General features: G+C 44.1%; 1 protein-coding gene across 1 annotated transcript in view; it reads left to right on the forward strand.

The window, feature by feature from the left end:
* The first annotated feature begins 170 nt into the window (after nt 1-170).
* The window catches only part of LOC134447212 (pyruvate kinase PKM-like), a 15,427-nt gene continuing 4,935 nt past the window's right edge, over nt 171-10,662 (forward strand). The window contains exons 1-8 of the mRNA XM_063196568.1: nt 171-259; nt 2,142-2,302; nt 2,836-2,927; nt 6,333-6,464; nt 6,902-7,088; nt 7,440-7,710; nt 9,075-9,225; nt 10,203-10,355. Coding sequence (XP_063052638.1) covers nt 2,164-2,302; nt 2,836-2,927; nt 6,333-6,464; nt 6,902-7,088; nt 7,440-7,710; nt 9,075-9,225; nt 10,203-10,355 — 1,125 coding nt within the window. The 5' untranslated portion in view covers nt 171-259; nt 2,142-2,163. The remainder of the gene's footprint in view (nt 260-2,141; nt 2,303-2,835; nt 2,928-6,332; nt 6,465-6,901; nt 7,089-7,439; nt 7,711-9,074; nt 9,226-10,202; nt 10,356-10,662) is intronic.

The following is a 10,662-nucleotide window of genomic DNA, read 5'->3' on the forward strand; positions in this document are numbered from 1 at the left end:
GGCTATATGCATCAATTGACGAATGGGTGGTCCTACGTCATTTTTTTAAACATTTAAAACACAGTGTCTCCCAAAAGTTGTAGTTATAATATAGGTGACTCTATTTTTTATTTTTACAGTAGACCTAGCCTATCTTGTCCCCGGGAAAGGTTACTGCGCGGAGTCGCCAGAAAGTAGTACCGGTCGGTTTGGACAGTAACTTTAGAGAAGGCACAGCTGTCAAACGCCCCATGTCCCTGCAGGCGGTCATCTGAGGAAGGTAGGATACTGCTATCTACTGGACTTCACTAACCTTCAGGCTTCACTTACGAAGCAAAACGAACGTTTAGCCTACCATTTTAAGACAATGCATCAATAGGCTATATTATATAATTGTAGTATTTACTATGTAGAATAAATAGGCTATTCATAAGCCTATGTATAGCGCAAAATATATCAGATTGAACGTAGTGAGTGGGTTAGAAGATAGTAATGTTGTCTTTGTGGAATATACAGCAATGGGCACTGGCTAGAGTTTTCATTGTGAAATGCTGTTGTAGAATTAGAACATCTGTTGAGTCGCTTGGCAACTGAACGAAAACGCGGATTGGCTACAATGAATTCTCTGCGAAGTTCTACCATAATGAACGCAGCACATCTTTGTCCATAAGAAAGTAACTAATTACGATGTTATTATAGGCTACTAATATTGTGTATTAGAATCAATGTGTGCTTGCTGTTGTGCTATTATTTGAAACCATATTCCTGTCAGGTGCAGGCCTATAGGTTACACGTGATAAGAAAAGTGATGATTATGTAAGGGATAACGGCCGACGAGGTGACAGGTTATACGAAATTAATGGCGAGGCGGCGGCTCCGAAGTTTGGCGACGCGCGCAGCGCGGAGACAAAGTTGCCTCCGCCAAGCCATTAATTTCTATAACCGGTCGACCTCGAAGGCCGTTATCCCGCTTATCTGCCGTTATGGTGGGGTACTTTTTAATCTATTATCGTCTGTAAAGTTGTAGGAACCATGTTCTATCAAGATAGAATGTTGCTGTGCGGGCGTCCAACTTGACGCGCCTAGAATCTTCGTTTGGTAGCCTGCCGACGCTGTGATTATTTAATTTTCCCTTGGCCATATACCACGGCGGGATGGAAGTTTAAAAACAAAAACTTGCGAAGCATTTCTATGCTGAATCGACACATGTCGCATTACGTGTCTATTTCCCCCTGCTGATCATCACAGGCTACCTGTCAACTTCGTGCGTAAAAGAGAGAGAGATAGAGAAAGAGAGAGAGATTCCCCACGCTAGGGTCCTTTTTAATAACTCTCCCCTTTCCCCTTTCACACGTGTTCCTTCCCCACAAGAGGACAGTAGCCTAATTTTTTTAAAAGGACGTTTTCAGATCAATACCAAAGGGAAGGCAGCGGGAAATAGCCTACATTTTAAAAACCATGGGAGTGGAGCAGATGACGAGGTGACTCGTTTCGATACAATTGATGGCGAGGCAGGTGCTTAGAATTTCGGTACAGGGTATTTTTGCCATGTATTGCTGGGCCTATCTGTAAATTTGTAACCTGAATTATGCCAACTGCAGAAAAATTTAGTGCGCACGTAATCAGGCGCGCCTCTGTCAGATGCATGTAGTAGAACTTTTACGGCGACCGACTTGACAACCAAATGCGATAGAACTGACGACTGGCTCTTGGCTTGACAACCAAATGCAATAGAATTAACGACTGACTCTTGACTTGATAAACAAATGCGATAGAACTAACGACTGGCTTTTGGCCATAGCAACCTACAGTTTAGAATTAGTAACCTAACTTAGTCGCACGTTTGACGCCTTACAGGTTATAGGGAATTAGTTGCAACCCCATCAGCCAATCAGAAAAGAGGATTCAGTTGCGTAGGCAGATAAAAGCACTTTCTGGTAATAAATATGAATACTTGGGCCTACCTGGAAACCCATCTGCATAGGCCTACTTACTGAACACCTGCGTGGGTCTGAGCTAGTCATACATTATGGCCACATTGTTACCATAGTCAGAATCATACTTGTAATTGAATTCATACAGGTGTACAGATAGGAGAACTAAATGTTGTGAGGGTTGTGAATGTATCGTATGTAATATGTCAATCTGTGTGGGCATTTTAGGCACAAAATATTTCCCGCCACGATGTCGAAGAACACGGCATTCATTCAGACCCAGCAGCTCCATGCTGCCATGGCTGACACCATGCTGGAGCACATCTGCCTGCTGGACATCGACTCCCACCCCGCCAAGTCCCGCAACACCGGCATCATCTGCACCATTGGTCAGTAGTGTCGCTGTGCATCATAACAGCATTATGTGGACTTGTTGCAGAAGAGCTACTCTCTTTGTGTTGAGAGAACCCACCACATCACATTATTACTCAACAAAAAATCACGACAAAAATCATATGCACCTACACCATTGGTCTGCAGACATTGGGTCTGGGACGTGGGGGTGCACACAGGCACATGGACGTAGGCCTACTTCTCTGTGCCCATAAGCTTGTGGCACTGCACTCTCACACATGTTCATGAGTGGTGTTGGGTGTGCCCGTGCATCTGCTTGTCTGTGTGCTGCATCTGACCCCACAACAGAGATTAGGAACATCCCTGTTCCATTCAGTTCCAAATGATTATGCTACAGATGTCTTGTTCAATTTTTCTGTGTGGTTTGGGATTATGTAAAGGGCAGCCTACGGTACACAAGTGAAACACATTTAATATAAATCACATATTGGATCTGTCTGAAAGTGAAATGAGTACTTATGTTGCATAGAATGTTGCACTTCAACTGTGTATGTGTGTGTGTCCACAGGACCGGCCTCTCGCTCCGTGGAGATGCTGAGGGAGATGATCAAAGCTGGGATGAACATCGCCCGCATGAATTTCTCACACGGAACTCACGAGGTAGATATCACACTACATTACATTACAACTTAGCTAACACTGTTATCCGAAGCGACTTACAGTTATTTACAGGGTAGGCCTATTGGCTACAGTTCCTGGAGCAATGTGGGGTGGGGCCTTGCTCAAAGGCACCGCAACCATGGAGTGAGCTAGGGAGTGGAAGGGTGAGATTCGAACCTGCAACCCCTTGATCTAAAGCCCACCTCCTTAACCATTAGGCCACGACTGACCCACATACTGTATGCTATCAATGTATCAAATGACAGCAGGCCATTTTAACCCCCCACATGCCACAATATGCTTCATGCCTCTTCTGCCTTAGCTTTATTCCTTTACACAATAACAAATTCACTCCATTTACTTGCATGTATCTCCAGTGCAGCAGTCAGCCATGCATCACTAACATTTTTGTACATAAAGCCCCAGGATAGGTCCACTTTGACAGTACACAGTGAATTTGGCAGTGTTGATTGATTCAACACCAAGACAGTGTTGGTACAAGTCTTTCAGTGTTGTCTGTCAGAATTGGTACTCTAAAAGTTGCTGTGTAATATTAATCATGGCTGTAAAATGGTTAGTGTAAGCCACTTGAACTTGTTTTAACTCTTTACCTCGCAATAGCACCCCTTTAGCTTTGTGGGTGTCTTCTGTCACTGCTAGTGTTAGCCTCTGTCGCCCTAGCCAACACTTGTCCCATTGAGTGACTGCAGTGAGTGCTGCCTTCACTGCACGATGCTGCTGAAATGTCAGGGTCTGAAACATGAGCCTTCTCTGATCCTTCTCTACACCCCCCAACCCCCAACACCTAGCAGCTCTGCCCTTGCTGCTCCTGGTCAGTGCGCAGGACGCTCTAACCTCTCCCCTTTAAAAGTCATAGCTATATGCGCTGCACCCTTTCCTCTTTTGCAACTTCTTGTGTCGCTCGGCTCGGTGCTGTTGCTGTTCGAAGCGCTTTGAGCTTTGCACGTATCTAATATGAAATACCCGAAATGAAAGACGATAATTATTATTGTATTATTAGCTTGTAGCCTCTTCGTGAAGATCACCTGTCAAATGTCAAGCTTGTGGTAGGGATTCCGCACAAAGTGGTTAAAGTCAGCTATATATGACCTCTCCTCTTTGAAAGTCAAGACTCCTTGCAGGGTTTACTGTACATGGCATCCTCCATCCTCCTAAGGTGCCTTCTGTACAGTATAGAGGTTCTAATGTGTTCGCTAGTGGCTATAAAAGGATCGACATCAAGAAGACATACTGTAGGGCTGCAAGCTGCAGTCATTAGACAGCTGGTGCAGGATACGGATGTCTACGCCTCAAAGGTCATGGGTTGCTGAATCTGTCATGACCTTTTGCATTTAAGATTCACCGCTCAGAGAAGGTTATGGGGCATTCCCAAGTCTGTCTGCATCGGGTTGAAGCAACTCGAAGCTTCTTGTGCTGCTGTAGCCTACTAGCCTGGCAACGCCATCCTATGTACTCCACCCAAAGACTTTGGCTCTGCACATCGTCTGGCAAAAGCCTCCAGTTCGGTTCTCTCAGTGTTTAGCCAATCAGCAAACAGTTGAGAGTGGTGACGCAGAACTCACCCGCAAAGTCTGTTACTGATTGGTTAAGGTAACTATATTCACACTTTTGTTTTGTTATTTGTATGCTTTTGCGATGCTATATCGTAACAGTCATGTTAATAAAGCACAATACGGATTTTCATTTGATTTCGAAACTCCAAGGAATTTAAATGGAGTAGCCTCTTACTGCAGATGGGATTCACTTATTCACTATTTGCTGAAAATACTCAACTACATCATAACAACATTGCTATGACAGTACTGAGAGACTTCCGTAACAGATTAAGACATAGCCATTACAATGTTGGTGACATTAAGGTTACAACATAGACTCTGCACTAAGGGGTTAATCTGACGTCAAAGTATCTCCAGGGAAAGGTGGAAGTGATATGTCATATCCAGACCCCAACAGTTAGACTCAGTCTGTAGATCCAGTTGTGTGGGAGCACCATTTTGTACTAAAAGGGGGCATCTGCTCTGGTGTGTTGTGGGGTATTTTTAGCTCATTCATGGTGGGATATATGGGATTACAAGGGTTTGGCTGTGGCTGAAGGTCAGCCTGTAGCTGTATGTGTGTGTGTGTGTGTGTGTGTGTGTGTGTGTGTGTGTGTGTGTGTGTGTGTGTGTGTGTGTGTGTGTGTGTGTGTGTGTGTGTGTGTGTGTGTGTGTGTGTGTGTGCACAGACAGTTGCACCACTCTACCAGGCATGGTTCTGCGGGCTACACTACCCAAGTCCCAAACACACAGCAGACAGATTAGGGCTCATTGTGCAGTTGCTATTGGCTGAAACCAAACCCGGAACATGATACCCAAACTGTGCGCTGTTTAAAAAAATCAGCTGTTGAGCATAACCTCCGTGTAGAAGTTCTTTCATGTGAGTATTTCAGCAGTAATAGGTCTAAATCCCCCATTGCGTAGTATTAAAACAGGGCTGATATGACAAATGCATTCAAATTAGCCGAATTAACGTTAATAGTTATGTTGGTTAACTGATTTAACTCTAAAACAGCTACTGCTACTATGTGGCCCATGAAAACAACTAGGCCTACTAAACAACTACTACATGTAGGCCATTGTCTTTGCACTATATGGGGTCCTTGCATGATATACTATTTTGGTTGCTTCCGATGCTTAATGCAATCTGACATACACGTATGCCTTTGCTCCCTTTAAGTGCTCAAGTACCTCAGAAGGTTTTTTGTGTCCCTTTAACAAATGAGCATCTAAGAGAAGAATCCTTTAGCATCCTCATGTTCCCAGCAGCCTATGTCTTCCTGTTCTGTTCTTTCTGTAAGTAATTTCTTAGTAATTAGTGAACCTGTGTCCCCTCTATCTTTGATCGGAAGTGCCTTTTGGTGTGGAGTGTGGCAGGGAGGGTTGAACCTCAATAGTCACTCAAGCCCCTTGCTGCTTGAAATACAGATAGTCCAGCTGCAATGTGCCTTTTTTCCTTGCATTTGATTACCTCGCCAAGGAGGTTTGTTTGTCTGTCTGCAGCATAACTCAAAAAGTTAAGGAACAGATTTGGATGAAACTTTGTGGAGTTGTTGGAAATGACAAAAGGAACAAGTCATTATATTTTGGTGGTGACCCGGATCACGATGAGGATCCAGGATTATTTTTAAAGATTCTTCACGATTGCGGGATAGGGTGAATTTAGATTTTCCAGTTTCTAACTCCACAAAAGGAAGGCAGAAAGACTTGGAAATATCAAACAGCTTCCTTGGCTCTCTCTGAGTGCATTTCTAGTTTGCTTTTTTTTTTACCTCATGTAAAACTCACGAGAATCTGCAGGACTAAGGGAACCAATAAGACCAGCTAATGAACGTGCTTTTGTTTGCAGTACCATGCTGAAACCATCAAGAATGTGCGTGAAGCAGCAGCAAGCTTCCAGCCTGGAAGTGTGGAATACAGGCCTATTGCCATTGCCTTGGACACTAAGGGTCCAGAGATCAGGACTGGCCTCATCAAAGGCGTAAGTGCATTGCATGCCACACTGACATACACTCTTCACTACAGTAATATCAGTCTGTTAAATGACCCAAAGATATTTTTAAAAATTGCTAGCATTAGGGGACATTTTTTCCTTTATTTCGATAGGACAGTATGAGAGGCGAGAGGATGTGAGTGGGAGAGAGAGATGGGGCATCGGCCGGAGTCGAACCAGGGTCGCTGGTGTAGTAACCCAGTGCCCTACCGTTAGGCCACGGCAGGGTCAACTGCTAGCATGTTTTGTAGCATATCTTTGACAGACTACATGCCTTCATGATGTTCTCTTCTTTGTTCTTACACTACACTAATCTGAGTCGAAGTTAGTATTGTGAATAACTGCATTACCAATATTTTGGTTTGCCTGAGGGTAGTAACTAAGCAACCTGACTATAAGCTGACCATAACCTCTCCCCCTCATAGAGTGGCACAGAGGAGGTGACGCTGGTCAAGGGCCAAACCATCAAACTCACGCTGGATGACCAGTATATGGAGAACTGTGATGAACATAACCTGTGGCTGGACTACAAGAACATCACCAAGGTGGTTGAGATTGGCAGCCACATCTACATTGATGATGGCCTCATCTCCGTCAAGGTGAAGAACATTGGTGAGTTGCTATGAAAAGGACGCAGACTTTTCAACTATTCCTTAATAGCCAATGAAAGCCAAATGTCCCATCCTTCCCGCTCATCGCTATGTTCTCTCTCTCAATGGGTCTTTCTCAAAGCCTAGGCCAGTGTCCTTCCAAGTGTATCAGCCTAATTAGTCACGCCCAGTGATTGGATACTTTTTGGTGAACTCTACAGAATATCCAATCACTGGGTGTGACTAATAAAGGGTATCCAATCACTGGGCGTGACTAATTAGGCTGATACACTTCAAAGGACACTGGCCTAGGCTTTGAGAAAGACCCTATCTTTGGTCTCACCTGCCCCCTTGTTCACTTCCCGTCCCACAGGGGGCGACTTCCTGGAGTGTGAGATTGAGAACGGCGGCATGCTGGGCAGCAAGAAGGGCGTCAACCTCCCCGGGGCAGCCGTGGACCTGCCCGCCGTGTCGGAGAAGGACATGCAGGATCTGCAGTTCGGTGTGGAGCAGGGAGTGGACATGGTGTTTGCCTCCTTCATCCGCAAGGCGGCCGACGTTCAGGCTGTCCGCAAGGTGCTGGGAGACAAGGGCAAGGATATCAAGATCATCAGCAAGCTGGAGAACCATGAAGGTTGCCGCAGGTGGGTGTGCTCTGGGGCCTTGCACCAAAGGGATGCTATTCACCTTATTATAGAGTTACAGTACGCGGGTGGCGCCATGGGCAGCCTACAGAAACTAGCAGACCGGAAATCCTGTACTAGCAAGATCAGGCCCAGATGTCTCATGTAAAGAAATGGTAATTGAAGAAGTATAGTAAGTACAAGTACTTTATTGTCACTATACAATTACAGTGAGTGGTTGTTTGGAAACAGCCCACAGATGCAAGGAAGCAGCTTAAAAGTAATAAGTGAGATAATGACATAATATACCATAGGTACCTTTACTGTACAACAATATTTAAAATAAGTTAAGTATAAAAATCCACAATAAATATATGCAATCAGTTGTACTGGTGCAATAAACAATTAGGTGTACTGGTAAAAGTTGGAGGAGATAATATAATATAATATAATATAATATAATATAATATAATATAATATAATATAATATAATATAATATAATATAATATACGATTAAGGCTCAGGAGTCAAGTATTCACTGGCCAAGATACATGGTATGGGACACAAAAACACTCGAGCACACACGCACACACACACGCACACGCACAATTTTAAATAGTAATAGTAAAAGTAGAAATGGTAATAGTAATAAACAAGGTGCAAGTGAGAATGCAGTGTAGTTATTCAGACCAATTATTTTAGTTCAATGTAATGTTTATTTGCCAGGGACAGTACACAACATACACTTGAGTCACATTATAGCCACAAGGCTAATTTTCATCTGTAGTCCCTGGCCAAGATTTGCACAGGGTCCTATTGCACAGTCCAGGAAAGCAGGGTTGACTGGAACTTTATGATGGGCTAAGGCCACGCTAGTGTGGTGAAGGCAGATGGGCACAGAGATGACTCTCCATCCTAACCAACATCATTTTAATTTAAAATTGAAATCTAAATCAATTGAGCTACACTTAGCAACCTGTTGTTTATATTGACTTATCTTCTATGTCATTTTTGGTTGCGACTCTGCATTGCCCCTAGATGAATGATTGTTGTGCAGCTTGGATTTTCTGTATGGAGTCTCTCCATTTTACTCCTGTAGAGACTGTTTGCAGGGGGGACTCGCACACAGAATGACCAACTCAAACAGAGTGTTTTTTCAGAATGTTTTTTTTTTTACTTTGTAGGCTCTGTGTGCCAGTACCCCCTGCAAACAGTTTATGTCTACTTGACCACCGCACCAGAACTAAAAGGACTTGTGTCAAGAGCGCAACTCATTTTTTGCTGATCACTCCTGTAGAGACACATTGTCTCTAGCAAAAGATTAAAGACGCCCATGTACACATGTGTAATCTAATATACATGTAATCATATGACGTGCTTACAGGTATGACGAGATCCTTGAGGCCAGCGATGGCATCATGGTTGCCCGTGGTGACATGGGTATTGAGATCCCCACTGAGAAGGTGTTCCTGGCCCAGAAGTACATGATCAGCAGAGCCAACAGAGTCGGCAAACCCATCACCTGCGCCACACAGGTGAGGGAACTCATGACTTTCACAGGTAGAGGTCAGCCCAATGTTCCCACAGTCTTATGCTCACAAGGTAATTGGTAATTGGAAACATTTTTCTCAAAAACATTTCTTTATTGACAGGTTAGGGTTGGTATTGGTCTGAGCGCATCTTAGCATTCTTTTTCTTAGGAACAGAATTCAGCATCGACTGATTGGAAAAGTTATTTCACCATCGTGAGGTTTGGCTGTGGTCTTAACATACGGCTATGGGAACACAGAGTGATGTTAACATAGGTGGACTACACTCCCTCAGGGGTGAGGAAGTGGGGGGCACTTTTGAATTTGACAATTTCACTTGCCCCCGCACTGAACTGGCAGTGGTCAGCAAATATAGCATAGTACTCTGTGGATTCAATAATGGATTTTAAAAAGCAGCTTTGATAAAATAGATCATAGTCAGTAACAGTGGTGTAGTCTGTGTGACACACAGGTATACTCAATACACCCACCAGAAAAGGTCGGGATTTTAGTATACCCACCTAAATTTACTAACTGTTCTATACCCACTTAAAATTCATTGTTTAATGTTAAGAGTAGCATAGCCGCGTTTAATCAACGGCAACTCGTCATGGAAGCCTTGGAATTTAACATCATGACAATATTACAATCAATAGTCTTTCAGTGATTGCTGCTGCTTATCCACCTCTGAAACATCTCTTCCCTTTGCGATTCTAGAGGGGCCCCAACCCCTAGTTTGGGAACAAATGCGGCTATGGCTGCCCAAATATACAGTATACCCACTACAAAAAAGGTAGACTACACCACTGGCCAGCAGATGGCAGCAGCAGAATTTGGCACCAGTGTGTGTGTGAGGTTGTAATAAGACAGTGGAATCGAGTGTGTGTGTGTGTGTGTGTGTGTGTAAGACAGAGATATTATATCATCATGTATAACTCTGTTGTGTATGTTCCTGTCTGTATGTTTTTGGATCCCTGTCTTAGATGCTGGAGAGCATGATCAAGAAGCCCCGCCCCACTCGTGCCGAGAGCAGCGATGTGGCCAATGCCGTGCTGGATGGAGCTGATTGCGTGATGCTGAGCGGAGAGACCGCCAAGGGAGAGTACCCCCTTGAGTGTGTCCGCACTCAGCACAGGGTACATAAGCACGAACACGCACACACATGCACACACACACACGCACGCACACACACACACACACACACACACACACACACACACACACACACACACACACACACACACACACACACACACACACACACACACACACACACACACACACACCAGTCTGACCAGGACTGTTCCGAATTCTTTCTTCCGAATGCTTTTGTCTCGGTTCTGGCCCCAAAATCTGGCCTAAAAGTTACTTTTACCTATTTGATTTGTTATGATGAAACTCCATCTTTCTAAAACGTAGGCATTGATGCGTGTGCCTTCTGTG

This window comes from Engraulis encrasicolus, chromosome 4 (assembly GCF_034702125.1).
Source record: "Engraulis encrasicolus isolate BLACKSEA-1 chromosome 4, IST_EnEncr_1.0, whole genome shotgun sequence".
Taxonomy (NCBI): Eukaryota; Metazoa; Chordata; class Actinopteri; order Clupeiformes; family Engraulidae; genus Engraulis; species Engraulis encrasicolus.